Source organism: Stegostoma tigrinum, chromosome 26 (assembly GCF_030684315.1).
Source record: "Stegostoma tigrinum isolate sSteTig4 chromosome 26, sSteTig4.hap1, whole genome shotgun sequence".
Taxonomy (NCBI): domain Eukaryota; kingdom Metazoa; phylum Chordata; class Chondrichthyes; order Orectolobiformes; family Stegostomatidae; genus Stegostoma; species Stegostoma tigrinum.
The window spans coordinates 38,249,646-38,266,415 of NC_081379.1; the positions used below are offsets into that span (position 1 = coordinate 38,249,646).

The 16,770-nt window shown below is 43.4% G+C and overlaps 1 protein-coding gene and 1 long non-coding RNA gene across 2 annotated transcripts in view; one reads left to right on the top strand and one right to left on the bottom strand.

Annotated features, from left to right (window-relative positions):
• Positions 1-219: 219 nt before the first annotated feature.
• LOC132210996 (uncharacterized) lies at positions 220-9,378 on the bottom strand. The gene is made up of 3 exons (XR_009447265.1): positions 9,259-9,378; positions 8,661-8,727; positions 220-294 (listed from the first exon to the last, which is right to left on the bottom strand). It is a non-coding gene; the product is annotated as an uncharacterized LOC132210996 (long non-coding RNA).
• A 104-nt stretch (positions 9,379-9,482) lies between these two features.
• sppl3 (signal peptide peptidase 3) overlaps positions 9,483-16,770 on the top strand; it is a 188,436-nt gene continuing 181,148 nt past the window's right edge. Inside the window, exon 1 of the mRNA XM_048556050.2 lies at positions 9,483-10,298. Within this exon, the coding sequence (XP_048412007.1) occupies positions 10,276-10,298 (23 nt within the window). The 5' untranslated portion in view covers positions 9,483-10,275. The remainder of the gene's footprint in view (positions 10,299-16,770) is intronic.

Here is a 16,770-nt window from a genome sequence, read left to right on the forward strand (position 1 = left end):
TTAATCCAGAGACCCAGATAACATTCTGGGGTTCGAAACCCACCACGGCAGATGGTGGAATTTGAATTCAATAAATGTCTGGACGTAAGAATCTAATGATGACTGTGAATCCATTGTCGATTGTTGGAAAAACCCATCTGGTTCACTAATGTCCTTTAGGGAAGGAAACTGCCATCCTTACCTGGTCCGGCCTACATGTGACTCCAGACCCACAGCAATGCGGTTGGCTCTTATCTACCCTCTGCGCAATTAGGGACAGGCAATAAATGCTGCCTGGACAGCAGCGGCCTCATTCTGTGAATGAATAAAAGAAAGTAAATATATTGTCAGACAAGGGACAGTGGTTAGCAAGACACTGTTTCCAACCAATGGTGTGGTGCCAGCATTGGTGATGGTGAGTGAGCCTATCGCAGTCTTGTGGCCGCGGTATTGTCTGAGGCGAGTTTGCGTTCCCATTGACTTCTACATCAGCGAGATAGTCCTGATGCTGACTCACGGTTGCAGTGGCAGTGGTAGGTTTGGGTTCTTGGCGCCATCTGCATTCGGCCTACATGTGACAGATGTCACAGATTCACGGAGGCAGCGGGTGGCTGCCAGTTTGGGCTTACTACGAGACCCAACGGCATTAGCGAGGTGGGTCTGAAGTGGCCTCGTGGTGTCGGCACAGTTGAGTTTGGGTGACCAGTGACATCAGTGATACCTGCATTGGCAAGTTTTAGCGAGGGTGTTGGTGGAGGTGAGACAGAGTGGAAGAGTGGTGATTTTTTGTTCCAGCAATGATAAAAAGGACTTGCTCCTGGCCACTAGGCCTGTGACAGAGCTCTTAACAAGAAGAATTGTAAGTTGAACACTCGTTATTTCTTCATTTTTCTGCTTTTATATTCTTTGTTTTGGTTTCTTTTTCTGTGATTTAAGATAGTTCTGGAGTGCAGTGCCACTAAGCAACACTTCTCACTGTAATTTTGTAACAAAATACATGTGACAATAAATAAATCAATACTATATGGACCAAATCGAGTCCATTATAAAGTGACAGAAAGGCAACAAACACTCCAGTAAAAAGGAAGACAAAAACTAGAAAAATGTTTTACATTATTACGACTTTTCTCTGTTCAGCACAAAAGTGTTTAAGAATTAAGAATGAGGAGCAACTCAACCATCAAAAGTTCAAGAAGTCACTTTCAGTGAAACTTTGAGAATATTTTCACAGGACTGGAAAAACTAAAGACAAGAATGCAACATCACATTGAGGTAAAAGGGCAAGCCTGAATGGCCAGATAACAAAGTGTGGGGCTGGATGAACGCAGCAGGCCAAGCAGCATCAGAGGAGCACAAAAGCTGACGTTTCGGGCCTAGTCCTTCATCAGAAAAGAGGGCTGGGGAGAGGATTCTGAAATAAATAGGGAGAGAGGGGGAGGCGGATAGAAGATGGATAGAGGAGAAGATCGACGGAGAGAAGACAGACATGTCAAAGAGGTGGGGATTGGGCCAGTAAAGGTGAGAGAAGGTGGGGAGTTAGGGAGGGGATAGGTCAGTCCAGAGAGGACGGACAGGTCAAGAGGGCGGGATGAGGTTAATAGGTAGGAAATGGAGGTGCAGCTTGAGGTGGGAGGAGGGGATAGGTGACAGGAAGAACAGGTTAGGGAGGCGGGGACGAGCTGGGCTGGTTTTGGGATGCGGGAGGGGGAGGGGAGATTTTGAAGCTGGTGAAGTCCACATTGATACCATTGCGCTGCAGGGTTCCCAAGCGGAATATGAGTTGCTGTTCCTGCAACCTTTGGATGGCATCGTTGTGGCACTGCAGGAGGCCCAGAATGGACATGTTGTCTAAGGAATGGGAGGGGAAGTTGAAATGGTTTGCGACTGGGAGGTGCAGTTGTTTATTGCGAACCGAGCGTAGGTGTTCTGCAAAGTGGTCCCCGAGCCTCCGTTTGGTTTCCCTGATGTAGAGGAAGCCACAATGGGTACAGCAGATGCAGTTTACCACATTGGCAGATGTGCAAGTGAACATCTGCTTGATGTGGAAAGTCTTCCTGGGGCCTGGGATGTGGGTGAGGGAGGTGGTGCAGGGGCAGGTGTAGAACTTCCTGTGGTTGCAGGGGAAAATGACGGGTGTGGTGGGGTTGGAGGGGAGTGTGGAGCGGACAAGAGATTCCCGGAGACAGTGGTCTCTCCGGAAAGCAGACAAGGATGGGGATGGAAAAATGTCTTTGGTGGTGGGATCGGATTGTAGATGGCAGAAGTGTCGGAGGATGACGTGTTGTATCCGGAGGCTGGTGGGGTGGTATGTGAGGACGAGGGGTTTCTCTTTTGGCGGTTATTGCAGGGACGGGGTGTGAGGGATGTGTTGCGGGAAATGCGGGGGACACGGTCGAGGGCATTCTCGTCCACTGCAGGGGGAAGTTGTGGTCCTTGAAGAATGAGGACATCTGGGATGTATGGGAGTGGAATGCCTCATGCTGGGAGCAGATGTGGCAGAGGCGAAGGAATTGGGAATAGGGGATGGAATTTTTGCAGGAAGGCGGGTGGTAGGAGGTATATTCTAGGTAGCTGTGGGAGTTGGTGGGCTTGAAATGGATATCGGTTTATAGGTGGTTGCCTGAGATGGAGACAGAGAGGTCCAGGAAGGTGAGGGATGTAATGGAGATGGTCCAGGTGAACTTGAGGTTGGGGTGGAAGGTGTTAGTGAAGTGGATGAACTATTCGAGCTCTTCATGGGAGCACGAGGCGGCGCCAATACAGTCATCAGTGTAACAGAGGAAGAGGTAGGGTTTGGAGCCTGTATAGGTGCGGAAGAGGGACTGTTCCACGTAACCTACAAAGAGGCAGGCATAGCTTGGGCCCATGTGGGAACCCATGGCCACCCCCTTTGTCTGTAGGAAGTGGGAGGAATCGAAAGCGAAGTTGTTGAGGGTGAGGACGAGTTCGGCTAGGCGGATGAGGGTATCTGTGGAGGGGTCTGGTCGGGCCTGTGAGATAGGAAGAAGCAGAGGGCATTTAGGCCATCTGCATGGGGAATGCAGGTGTTTAGGGACTGGTCCATGGTAAAGGTGAGGTATTAGGGACCGGGGAATTGGAAGTTCTGGAGGAGGTGGATGGCGTGGGTGGTTCATGGACGTAGGTAGGGAGTTCCTGGACCAAGTGGGAGAAAATGAAGTCCAGATAGGTGGAGATGACTTACGTAGGGCAGGAGCAGGCAGAGACAATGGGTCGACCAGGGCAGGTGGGGTTGTGGATTTTGGGAAGGAGATAGAAGCGGGTGGTGCAGGGTTGGGGAACAATGAGATTGGAGGCTGTGGGTGGGAGGTGTGAGGAGATGAGGTTGTGGATGGTTTGGGGGATGATGGTTTGGTGGTCGGGGGTGGGGTCATGATCCGGGGTGCGGTAGGAGGACGTGTCGGAGAGTTGGCGTTTGGCCTCAGCCATGTAGAGGTCAGTGTGCCATACTACAACTGCACCTCCCTTGTCTGCAGGTTTGATGGTGAGGTTGGGGTTGGAGCGGAGGGCTGCCCGTTCTGCGGGGGAGAGGTTGGAGTGGGTGAGAGGGTGGAGATGTTGAGGCAGTTAATGTCTCGACAGCAGTTGGAGATGAAGAGGTCGAGGGAGGGTAGGAGGCCTGGGGGTGGTGTCCAGGAGGAGGACTTGTGTTGGAGGCGGGTGAAGGGATCAGTGGAGGGAGGGTTAGGCTCCTGGTTAGAGAAGTAAGCGTGGAGGCGAAGGCAGCGGAACTGACTGGTATTCGTTGATGTGTGGGTGGAGGGGGATAAAGGTGAGGGCTGTTCATAGTTAGAAAAATAAAACAGCCAGATGTGAAGAAAATCAAATTTCAATCAGGATGGGAGTTATTTCTCCAGTCCCAAAGCCAACGGGTGAGGTAGTGTGTAGATTTGACTCAACTTAGTCAAGTTGTAGCAAGGGAAGTCCAATGTCTTCAGTAAATGAAAATTTAAGAAAATATTCCAAAGGAATTGTATTCATGAACATGGAGGTGAATAGGGACATTTGGAAAGTCACATTGAATAAGAGGTCGCGTTATTGCCAACCTTCATTCCTCCCTTTGGAAGTTTAAAAAAAATTATTTGCCATTCGGTATTTTTTTTAAATTCACTCGGATGTGGGTGTCGCTGGCTGCCCAGCATTTCTTGCCCATCCCTAGTTGCCCTTCAGAAGGTGGGAGTGAGCTGCCTTCTTGAACCGCTGTAGTCCATGTTCTGTAGGTAGACCCACAATGCCATTAGGGAGGGAATTCCAGGATTTTGACCCAGTGACAGTGAAGGAATGGTGATATATTTACAAGTCAGGATGGTGAGTGGCTTGGGCGGGAACTTGCAGGTGATGGTGTTCCCATGTATCTGCTGCTCTTGTCCTTCTAGTTGGAAGTCGTCATGGATTTGGATGGTGCTGTCCAGGGATCTTTGAATTTCTCACAGGGCTTCTTGCTGATGGTACATACAGTAGGGAATGGATGTTTGTGGATATGGTGATAATCAAACAGGCTGCTTTGTCTTGGATGATATCAAACTTCTTCAGTACCGTTGGAGCTGCAACCATTCAGAAAATTGAGGAGTATTTCATTGCACTCCTGACTTGTGTCTTGCAGATGGTAGACAGGCTTTGGGGAGTCAGGAAGTGTTTTAGTTTCTGCGATATTCTTAGCCTCTGATCTGCTTGTGTAGCCATTGTGTTTATGTGGCGAGCCCAGTTGAGTTTCTGGTCAGTGGTAACCCCTCAAGATTCTGATAGTGAGGGATTCAGTGATGGTAACACGAGGGGCAGTGGATGGAGGTTGTCATTGACTGGCAGTTATGTGGTGCACAATATACTTGTCACTTGACAGCCATTTTCTTGATATCACGTGGAGCAAGTTGAATTAACTGGAGACTGACATCTACAAAGCTGAGGTCACAGGAGGAGGCTGAGATAGATCATGCACTTGGCATTTCATGGCTGAAATTATTGTGAATGCTTCAGCTTTATATTTTGCACTGATGTGGTTGGATCTTCCATCATTGAGGATGGGAATATGTGAGGCTTCTCCTTCAGTGGGTTGTTTAATTGTACACCATCTTTCAGACTGAATGCAGCAGGGCTGTAGCGCTTAGATCTGATCCACTAGTTGTGGGATCATTTAGCTCTGTCTGTCACTTGCTGCTTACTCTGCTTGGCACACAAGTAGTCCTGTTTGGTAGCTTCACCAGATTTTTATTTCATTTTTATGTATGCCTGGTGCTGCTCCTGGGATGTCCTCCTGCACTCTCCATTGAACCAGGGTTGATCCCTTGGTCTGATGGTAATGGTTGAGAGGGGAATATGCCAGGCTGTGAGGCTATAGATTGTGCTGGAGTACAATTCTGCTGCTGTTGATGACCCACAGCACCTCATGACTGCCCAGTCTTGAGTCGCTATATCCGCTTGAAGTCTATCCCATTTAGCATGTTGATAGTACCACACATCATGACTGTGGTTATTCTGAATGCGAAGGCTGGTCTTCATCTCCACAAGGATTGTGCGATGGTCACTCTTACCAATACTATTATGGACAGATGCAGCTGTAGTAGGCAGATCGGTAAGGATGAAGTCGAGTATGTTTTTCCCTCTTGTTTGTTCCCTCATCACATGCCACAGACCCAGTCTAGCAACTATGTCCTTTAGGACCCAAATAGATCTATCAGTTGTACTGCAGTTGAGCCACTGTTGATGGTGGATATTAAAATCCTCCACCCAGAGTGCATTCTTCACCCTTGCCATCCTAGTGTTTACTTCAAGTGTTGTTCAACATGGAGCAGCACTGATTCATCAGCCAAGTGAGGATGGTACACAGTGATCAGCAGGGGCTTTCCATGTCCATGCTTAACCTGAAGTGATGAGACTTCATGGGGTCCAGAGTCAATGCTGAGGACTCCAAGGGCAACTCTCTCCTCTCTGTATACCACTGTGCTGCCCCTTCTGCTGGGTCTGATCTGTAGGTGGGATAGGATATGTCCAAGGATCATGATGGTGGTGTTTGGGACATTTTCTGTTGCTTGACTAGTCTGGAAGATAGCTCTCCCAATTTTGGCACTAGCCTTCAGCTCATAGTAAAGACGACTTTAGCGGGTCGACAGGGCTGTTTCTGCCATTGTCTTTTCTAGTACCTAGATCGATGCTGGGTAGCCTGTCCAATTTCATTTTTTGTTGAGACTTTGCAGTGATTAACACAACTGAGTGATTTGCTAGGGCATTTGGGAGGACAGTTAAGCGTGGATCTGGAGTCACACGTCGGCCAGACTAGATGAACATGGTGAGCCAGATGGGTTTTTCCAACTATAAATAATGGTTTTATGGTCATTACTGGTTTTTGAATTTCATTTCTTTTAATTGAATTCATTCCACTACCTGCTGAGACAGGATTCAAACCCAGATCCCTCGAACATTAGCTGAGTTTCTGGATTCGTAATCTTGTGATAATACCACTATAGGCAAACCCCCTCCCATCATCATCAATTCCAGAAAATTCTCAAAAACATTATCTAATATTCTAGAATATCATTGTGGGGCACTGTGCCATATGATAACTTGTTATTATTGTAAAGACCATGTCTCTTTATTTTTTCATATTTTTGATTGCTAGTGAAATGGGAAAAGAACTGTTTTAAAACAGATTGCTGAAGTTAAGGAGTAAACTTACCAAGTAAACTTTCACAGTATGAGCTCTGAGGCAAATACATTCTCTCTCAGAGATGAAAATCAAAACCGTGCACAGTGCTCCAAGGATGGTCCCACCAAATTCTTAAATAATTTTGGCAATACATCCTTATTCTTGTATTTGAATCTCTTGCTATAAAGGGTAACATGTCATTTGCCTTCCTAATTGTTCCATTATTGTAAGCTAACTTTCTGTGAACATAAGTTAATGGCAAAGGTCATTTTACATAAATTTCCATCCTCACACATTATCTTTCAGTTGTAACTTTGTTGCGGATGAAACTTCATAAATGGGCCACAATTTGTCGACATTTGCTCTTTGATTTGGATTTTATTCCTTACTATTCAGCTCAGTTATTTTTTACTGTGAATTGTTGGACATGTAAATTGAAAAACTCATGTTAGGTTAAGAGAACATCTGGCAGCATGGTAGATGAAACCACTGAGAGTCTAATTTCTTAAAGAGTAATATTCATGTATAAAGAAAGAAACAGCAAACATCAGAAAAAGAAGTACCGTGATTTAAAATAATATTTGGTTTAGCAAGTGAAATAAAGAGGAAATAAAGGTTGGATTAAGAATGAAACAAGGGAAATGTAAGAAACCAATTTTTTTAATTTTAAAACTATTTTCTACCTGCAGAACTGAGACTTTATTGTTTGAATTGTTCCTTTTCTGGGCCTCCAAGATTAAGTGGCATTTCAGGGACATGAATCTCATAATTTAAAGGTCCCATGTACAATGGAATGTCTGTCCTAACTTTCTGGGACATGTTTAATAGTGAGGCCATGGCCTGGTGGTATTATTACTAGACGATTAATCCAGAAACCCAGCTAATGCTCTAGGGGGACCCAGGTTCAAACCCTGCCATGGGAGAATTTAAATTCAATAAGGAATCTGAAATTTGGTGTCTAATGATGACCATGAAACTCTTGTTGACTGTGAGAAGAAAAACCCATCTGGTTTACTAATGTCCTTTCTGGAAGGACATCTGCCATCCTTACCTGGTCTGGCCTTTATGTGACTTTAGAACCACAGCAACATAGCTGACTAACCGTCGTCAGGGCAACTAGGGATGGGCAATAAATGCTGGCCTAGCCAGAGGTACCCACATTCCTTGAGTGAGTTTTTAAAAAATCCTAATTATAGTGCACATGCAGCAATTTTATCTAGTATTCATAAATTTGCATGATTGCACAGTTATGAAAGTCATAGCTATATTGTTTTAAGCAAGAATAAGATGAGGTGGTTAAAATCTGCATCTGCCTGACAACATTTGGCATTTGGAAAGTTACAGGCCATCACTTCCCAAATGTAAGTGTTTACTTATGCATCCTGTATTACAAACAGTGAGTAGAATCCAAATAGTACTCCATTGGCTGTAAAGCACTTTGGGACATCCTGAGATAGTAAGAAGGCGCAAAGTAAATGGAAGCCTTTTTTAAAGAATCGTAAGGAAATTGCAAGCAAGATCCCACCCTTTGTGAGTCATAAAGAAATTTATGGTGATTTGGCGAGACAGAATATTTTGTGCATAAAATAAATTGTTGTGTTCTGTTTACACAGTGACAAAGGTGCATGTCATGAATGCACAATGATCTTATCTCCAAATTCTGGGCCAATGTCTCAACCTCACCTGATGGAAAACCAATGCCATCTACTGGGAGGCCTGTGGACTAACATCAGAAATTGAGCCTAATGGCACCTGAGGCATCTCAATTGAATTTGTATCTGTTGTAAATGTTTGTTGAAGTTTGGAAAATTGAGTTAGCTCAGAGTTTGGTAACATAAAGACCCATTTTTAGAATTTAGTCAAATCTCTTCACAGCCTTGACACTGTTACTCAATACCAGTAATAATGAAAAACAAGGGAGAGACATTCCAATAACAAATTCAAGGCTTTTATAAACATGTTAGTTTCTCATTAGTTCAGTATTGCTAAATGTTTAAGAGAATAAAACAAAATATTTACTTACCATCAAAATGGGTTTGATCAACCAAGGTCCAAAGCTGTTCATATCCTTATATAAGCCGAATCTGTCTCTGGAATTGTAGACAGTAGAGTATGGGTTAGCTGGGTGTGATAAATTCAGGCTGGAGCTAGGGATTGGAAGGGAATATGTTCTAAACTTTTTACAATGTACACAAATTGGGGGAATGCAACTGAGTGCAGAATACTGAAATCACAGCACAACAGTATGCATCAAGGGTGCCTGGATAAGAAGGGCTAAAATTGCAACTGCTTTGTCAGCTTTTGGGAGGTGGGAAGTACAGTAGCATTTGAAAATGACTAGAGGTTGTCGTTAAGCAAGGAAATCACAAACAATAATGTTGGAATTTTTGTGGCACGTTTAGCCATTGTCACAGCTTTCCCATCAATTTTTATGGACGTCCAATGTCAGTCATGCTGTGAAAGTCATCATGGCTACGAATGACAGCACCATTGTATTTCCCGCAGGAGCGTAAAGAAAATGACAACGAACTCTTCCAGAACAGTAGCATGAGCGAATAATTTGGGTTTATATTTAACACACTCAAAGGTGCTACCTAACAAAATCTGACTTGAAGCCACACACACACACACACAATGGTGATCAAAAGTCTGGTCAAAGAAGTGAGGTTTTTAAATGCGACTGTGGGAAAACTGCGATTGTTATCAGCCTCATGCGATCCAGGCAAAATTAGAAGTGGCCAATCTGGAGGTCCCAGATGAAAGTCAGAGGACATTGATAGCGTAGTTTGACGTGCTTCAACTTTCAATGAGCGCGCTTGCGTGGGAACGTCGTTAAAGCAAAACGGGAAAGGCGGCGACAGGAGCGGGGGGAGGGAGGTGGTTTTTTTGTTTAAGAATTTTTTTTTATTATGATATCGGATTCATTTGGAGCCTGAGGAGGAGCAGCAGTGGCGGCGGTTTACGGACAGAGTCGGTGCGAGCCTGGACTTGACTGAAGGGGAAAAGAAGAGAAAGAGCAAAATAATAATAATAATAATCATAATCATAATATCACACCACCACTTTCTATCAGCGTCTGTGTGTAAAAACACCAACCGGCTGCGGCATTTGCCGCTTGTGTGTTGTGTTTCTTTTTAAAAAGAAAAGCTTATATTTTCCTCTCGGAGGAGAGACACCACCAACAATAGAGGGAAGGAAAAAAGGAACCGTTCATCGGGTGGCTGTGGACGACGTTCCTCTTGTGTGAGAGTCACGGTTTTATTTCGGATTTTCTTTTAATAAGGGACGAAAATAAATCATTTTGCTTTTAGGGGTTTTTTTTCCCCCTGTGCCGGTGAGAGGAGGATTTTGCTTGCTCTTTTAAAAAAATTTGGAAAACCCTCTTGATGCACAATGAAGGCGCCTGTCCGCCATGTTACCCTGATGGCCAGAGATTGACTGAGTGGGTCTTCCGTTTTTCTTAAAAGAACAGAAACAAGAAACACACCTATTCATGTTTGATTTCGCTCTCTCGACAAAAAGAATTTTTAACAAAAACTCTACGGTGTTTAATCCTCTCCCCCGAGAGGGAGGGAGGGAGGAGAGTTTGCAGCAGCAGCAGCAGCCGCCGCTTTTGTGAGTCTCTTGTTGAAGCTGCCATGGCCGAGCAGGCATATTCTTGGTGAGTAAATTCCCACTGTCGCTTCCCTTTTTGTTTTCATCCTGTCTATTCCTCGCCTCTCCCGCACACACCACCCCCCCCACTCTCTTTTTTTCCCCCCCCCCAGGTTATTTTAAATTGCGTTTTTGTTTTAATTGATCCGGGCGGTTGGTCACCCGAAGCTGCTTGTGACCCCGCAGGGCCGGTTCGGATTGTGGGCCGCAGACGCAGCCTCGGCCTCGCGGTTTGAAGGGTGCAGGGTGTCGGGCGAATGGATCACTGGTGCGGCGTCGGTGGCTGGAGGGCACTATGTCAACAGGCTGTAGCTCCCCTCAGTTACCGGCCACAAAACAGGGGCTGAAACAGAACGCCTGTTTTCAGTTTTATGAGTATCATGCACGTTACACAACCATTACATAGACTTTAAATCTTGGACACTGGGCTTGGCTTCAGCAGGATCGACTTCATGTCGATTCGTGGGTCTCATCCGTGGTCGGTTTGTTTGTTTTTTTTAATTTTATTTTGAAGTCAAATTTGTGACCGCCACACTCTTATGTGTGTGATGTTTATAGCAGGTCTACGTTAGCTCCTTGCAATTTAGATGGCAACATTTGCAACGCAAATCAAACCTGAAATTAATTGCTCAGGATATGCTTTATAGTTTTGGATGGAATGTTTGTGGATTTGTTTGTGAGACACGTGTCTGTTATATTGTTGTACAATTTTTGAAACGTACCCAACTGCGCTAGTAGTTTTCCGGCTTCAGTGCCTCATCGCTGCATTTTTGTAAAAAATCGGCACAGTGACCATAATGGATTAAGGTGCTGGCTTTGTGGTTTTGGGGTTGGATAAGCTCACCGACAAGTGAGCCGCTTCTTATTAAACAGACTGAGATACAGAATTCTTTACGCTTTCTGCCGTGTTAAGTCGTCTTTAGTTTTGAACAACAGCGCTCAGCTGATATTTTATTAGCTGCCAGGTTTCACATGGCCACTGACTTCAAGGAGGGGTGAAGGGACCCGTGCAAGTGTTTAGATAACAAAGCTTTTCAACTGATTCTGTTAGTAAGGGTGAAGGAATTTTTGTCAAGGACCGCAACGTCGTCTCCATAGTGGTCGAAAACGCCCTCGACCGTGCCCCTCGCATTTCCCACAACTCATCCCTCACACCCCCTCCCCACAATGACAACCAAAACAGAATCCACCTTGTCCTCACGTACCACCCCACCAACCTCCGGATCCAATGCATCCCCTCCCCACAATGACAACCAAAACAGAATCCACCTTGTCCTCACGTACCACCCCACCAACCTCTGGATCCTTCCGCCATCTGCAATCCGACCCCATCACCAAAGAAATTTTTTCTCTCCCCACCCTTATCTGCTTTCCAGAGGGACCACTCTCTCTGTGACTGCCTTGTCCCCTCCCCACTCCCCACCACACCTGGCACATTTTCCTGCAACCGCAGGAAGTGCTACACCCGCCCCTACACCTCCGCCCTCACCCCCTCGCAGGCCCTAAGAAGACCTTCCACATGAAACAGATGTTTACTGAACATCTGCTAATGCGGTGTACTGTATCTGCTGTTCCCGTTGTGGCCTCCTCTACATTGGGGAAACCAAGCAGAGGCTTGGAAACTGCTTAGTGGAACACCTACGCTTGATTTGTATCAAACAACTGCACCTCCCAGTTGCGAACCATTTCAACTCCCCCCCCCCCCCCCCTTGCCGGACGACATGTCCATCCTGGGCCTCCCGCAGTGCCACAACGATGCCATCCGAAGGTTGCAGGAACAGCATCTCATATTTTGTTCGGGACCCCTGCAGCCCAATGGTGTCAACGTGGACTTCACAAGCTTCAAAATCTCCTCCAGCACCCCCCCCATCTCAATACCAGCCCAGCTCGTATCTGCCTCCCTAACTTGCCCTCCCACCTCAAGCCCCATCCCCATTTCCTACCTACTCGCCTCATCCCGTCTCCTTGATCTGCCCATCCTCCCTGGACCGACCTATCCCCTCCCTAACTCCTCACCTACACTCACCTTTGCTGGTTCCATCTCCACCTCTTCGACAAGTCTGTCTCCTGTCCAGCTATTTCTCCTTTATCCGTCTTCTATCCACCTCTGCCCTCTCCCTATTTATTTCAGAATCTCCTTCCCCTCCCTCATTTCTGCCAACATGTCAGTTTTCCTAGTCTTCTGATGCTGCTTGGCCTGCTGTGTTCATCCAGCTCTACACCTTGTTGTCTAGGAATTTTTGTTTGTGTTGTTACACTTGTCCAAGGATATCTGTGTCTGTATGTTGAGGCAATGTTACATTTGCTAGAGCGTGTATATTAAGACAGTATAAACTGCACAATGGCCATTTTGCATTCTCTGCTCAAGTTATTTCACTTAATTGACATTGTGTAACATGCCATCGAGACTAAATGTGCTGGTATTCCTCGTGCCACGTGAGCAGGTTTTCTTTAGATGTGTTGAAAAATTTTTTGTGTGATTTTTAGACTGTTGTGTGAAACTTTTTAATCCCTTTATGCAAAGACTGGAATTTAATGACAGTTCCTCTTTTATCATTGGAAAATGCTCTCAGCACCACCCCAACTTAGGTTGGAATGACTGTGGAGATTCTATTCTGATTTGTTTCTCATGAGGCAGTTTTGAGAGGTCTGAGATCTTTTTAAAGTATGTCAGTAAGCTCAGGAAAAGTTGCACTTAAAAATCGTGCAATGTATTGCAGGTTTTGTTTTTGTCCTTGAGTCGCATTAGTCAAAATGCTTCTTGAAAACCCAAGTTTGGAGGACTGCACCTGTAATTGGATCCAGTCTGCACGTGGATTGATGGAATCTATTCTATTGCCACCACTTTGCACCATGCGCATCATTTCCTACTATCCAAAGGCATTTTTGGTTGCTGATCAAGACAAGATTATTGAGCTGGAGATTTGTTAGGCTGGAGTAGGGAGGGTCATTAATTACAATGTCACATTGACTTATGGCACCTAAATCAAGAAACAGAAATACCAACTGAGTCAAGGAGACACAGAACACAATTTTACAGAAAGTGAGAGCAGATTAAGCTTGACTGTCTGTCTGTTTCTGCTGGGTTTCCTCCATAAATCGTATTTCTAGTGGCCAGTTGGTAAATTTGCAAGTATTTATTAGTATATTTTGAGAAGATTTTTCCTTATTGTATAAGGATGCTGCTGAATTCCTTTGGAAATTCACCAATGAATAGAATTGATGTTGTTTGAAGTCCTGTCATTTGTACTTTTTTTAATTAAAAGAAAAATAGCAATGTGTATTTTTTTTTGAAGATGTTGAATCACAACACTTAAAGTACTTCATTAGCTGCAAAGCACTTTTGAGTGATATGGTGAATAAAATAGAAATTTTTTTTGTCGTGTACTTTTACATGAAAAATACAGTGAAAAGTTTCAAGTTGCCCCACCACAACACCTGCATCAATGACAAAGTCAAATATAATTAAAAACTTTTTAAAATAAGTGGTAGTGGCAGATAAGAAAAATCAGATTAGCTACAGCACTGGAAGTTATTCAGCCTGCTGTCTGTGCCTGAAATGATGGATTTTGTTGCTTCTGCGCTTTTTGAACCCTTAAATTGGACTGCTACTTTGTTTGATGTACACCAATACATTGATTTGCCACATCTCAGTCCCCTGTTACCAAACCTGAAGTTCTTTTAATTAATGAAGGTTGAGAAGCCACTCCGTTTATCCACTAAGATGAGATATGAAATAACTTTATTCTACATTGGATGGATGGCATGGCACATTTAAGGTAAAATTTAGGTGGAATCTACCAAGCATAACTATTCAATTGCGCAAAACAATATTCTGTCATCAACTGAACAGTAAATTTAAATGTCTAATGCTTGCAAGACTAATGTAGTAATCACTACTAAGTTTTCCTGAGATGACGGCTGGCATCAAGGACTCTGATATCTTGTGCAAACTTAATTCTTCAACATATTGAATAGTTTCTATTTTATTACTTTATTTTTAAACAAAATCAAGTTCTGATTTGAAGTTTCAGTATTTGGCCAGCTTGTGGTTTTTTTGGCTATTTGATTATGTTGATTGTATACTTTAGGAAGTGTCACCATTTCAGTAAATAGAGATCATTATGATTTTCGGGTCCTAGGTTAAAGTCCCTTTTCTATTTATCATGAAAATTTAAAATTACTTCTATAGATATTGTGTGAGCAAGCAAGCAAACTGCTTGACATTTAATGTTCAGTTGTAACTGAGTGACACAAAAGTAATTAAATAACAAACGTAATTTGGAGGACTAACTGGATTTATAGTGTTCTGAAAGATGTTAAAAGGTGGTCAGAAACCTAAGCCAAAACATACACAAATTCACAGTTGTAGAAGTAAAATGATGTAACTGCAGGCAATCCTGTTTTTAACATAATTAACTTGTTGAATATGAATCGGGTAGAACTCCTAAATTAACTGATGGTTTTAAAATTTAAGTTCCCCAAGAATTGATTATATCTGTTTAAAAATTGAGAAGTTCAGAAATTTTGAGTCATTACTGACCATTGAGGACTTAAGGAGATAGAAGTACCAGCAGATTGGGGAAAAGTTCAACTGCTCGATTTCAAAAGGGATAATAAGAGTGAAATGGCTAACTACTAAACATCAGTGTAACATATTACCTGATTGTCAACATGCAAATTACATTTTTAAAATAACAAGTAATAAAAGCAACATGTGAGAACATATCTGATTTATTGACTTCCTAACCCACCTGGAATGTAAGTTTCTGTGTGGTAGATGCTATGATGTGGTCTGTAGACTTTCAAAGTCATCGAGAAAGGTTCGCCCGAATTCAGCCTCAGTTGTGGCAGTTATCAAAGTTTGAAAATAATAAGGTGGAGAAAGGTTAGAAGAAAGTGAATAGGTAATAGAGCCTGCGAGTAGCTTCTGCTGACCCTAATTTATGTCTTTGGTTTGATTTCAGAAACTTGTTGCACATATTACCAAGCTAGGAAAGAATAGGAGTGGCAACTCCACTCTCAAAATTATGAACAAAGTATGTAGTTGATTAAATTTTAATGCAAACAGTGAAGTACTGCATGCAAGTAGGAAAACTGATGTCATGACCATTTCAGCAGTATTCATGGACTAAGGATGGAGTCCTTGAAAGGAAATGAGAGGAATATTTTCAAATCCGCTGAACCCATTCATGAGAAGCAAACAGCACAGCCAAATGAATGTTGAATTCTCTCAGCAGAACAACAGATTTTGTCAGATGATAAAAGGTAAAGTTATTCAAATCACACCTTGACTGTTTTGTTCCTTGTAGTCACTTGCTTTAAGCATTGAAAGAACTATGAAGCAGATCTGGCTCTCAGACTCAGTGCAGGAAGATTGGAGGAAGTAAGGCTTTTCGGTGCAGAAATAGTACATTTTCACACGTTAGACAGCTGAACAAGAGTTTGCCAACTTTTAGCAAGGAGACACATTCACACTGAGTTTAGGACTGAACTTGGATTTCTTGATACAGTGTGTTCATTTCAAGAGGTGGATTTTTGGAAAGTGTGGAGATGAAAACCTTAATTAACATTAGAGATTACAGATCATTTTAGATGAAGAAGCAAAGATAGGGTGAATGAACACCCTGATCCAATTATCTTGTAATCCTGCAATTTCTGACCGCCTATACTTAGTTAAATATCCTGGTAGTTGATTTAGGTTATGTGGTGGACCTGCTTAGAATAAAATTCATTTCGCATTCAAGGAAATAGTAGTCTTAAAACTAAAAGCCAGTAGCATCTGGGCTAGATTTGACTTTGTCTCTTGCTTCATCAGTTTTGCTCTCTTTCTTCCTCTTCCATTCTACCATTCCATTCTAACTGAGCAAATAAGCTGCATAGGACCAGCTGTCAAATATTATAAAACTACTTGTCAGTAGACCGGAATGTCATCTGGATGATTTTGTGATTTTTCTGTCTTAAATGCCCAGTATCAGCATTACTCTGGAGCTGAAATGAGAAATTCTAATGTATTATAGGAACTTCAAATAGGGCCTCGGCATAAAATAATGTGAATAGAGCAAAGAGGATGTTGAAAAGACGAGGCTTATGGCCTGTGTCTTTATACGCAGAGCATTTGGAATAAAGTGGATGAATTAGTCACACAAATAGGTGTGAGCAGGTATTGCACTGTTGGGATTACAGAAGCTGGCTGCAAGGTGATTGGGGGTGTGATCTTATTATGTAGAGATATTCAAGATTTAGAAAAGACAGGTAGAAAGTAAAGGGAGGTGGGATGGCATTGCTGGTTTAAAGAGGACATAAACACAACAGTGAGGAACTACTGCAGTGGTAATTTTGGGAAAGGCTTTAACAGATTTTTAAAGATGCAAGCAATAAAGCTCCAGCTGTAATTATGGGCAACTTTAATCTGCATATACACAAGCAAATAAAATCAGTAACTGTGCCATAGAGGATGAATTCCTGAAATGTGTAGG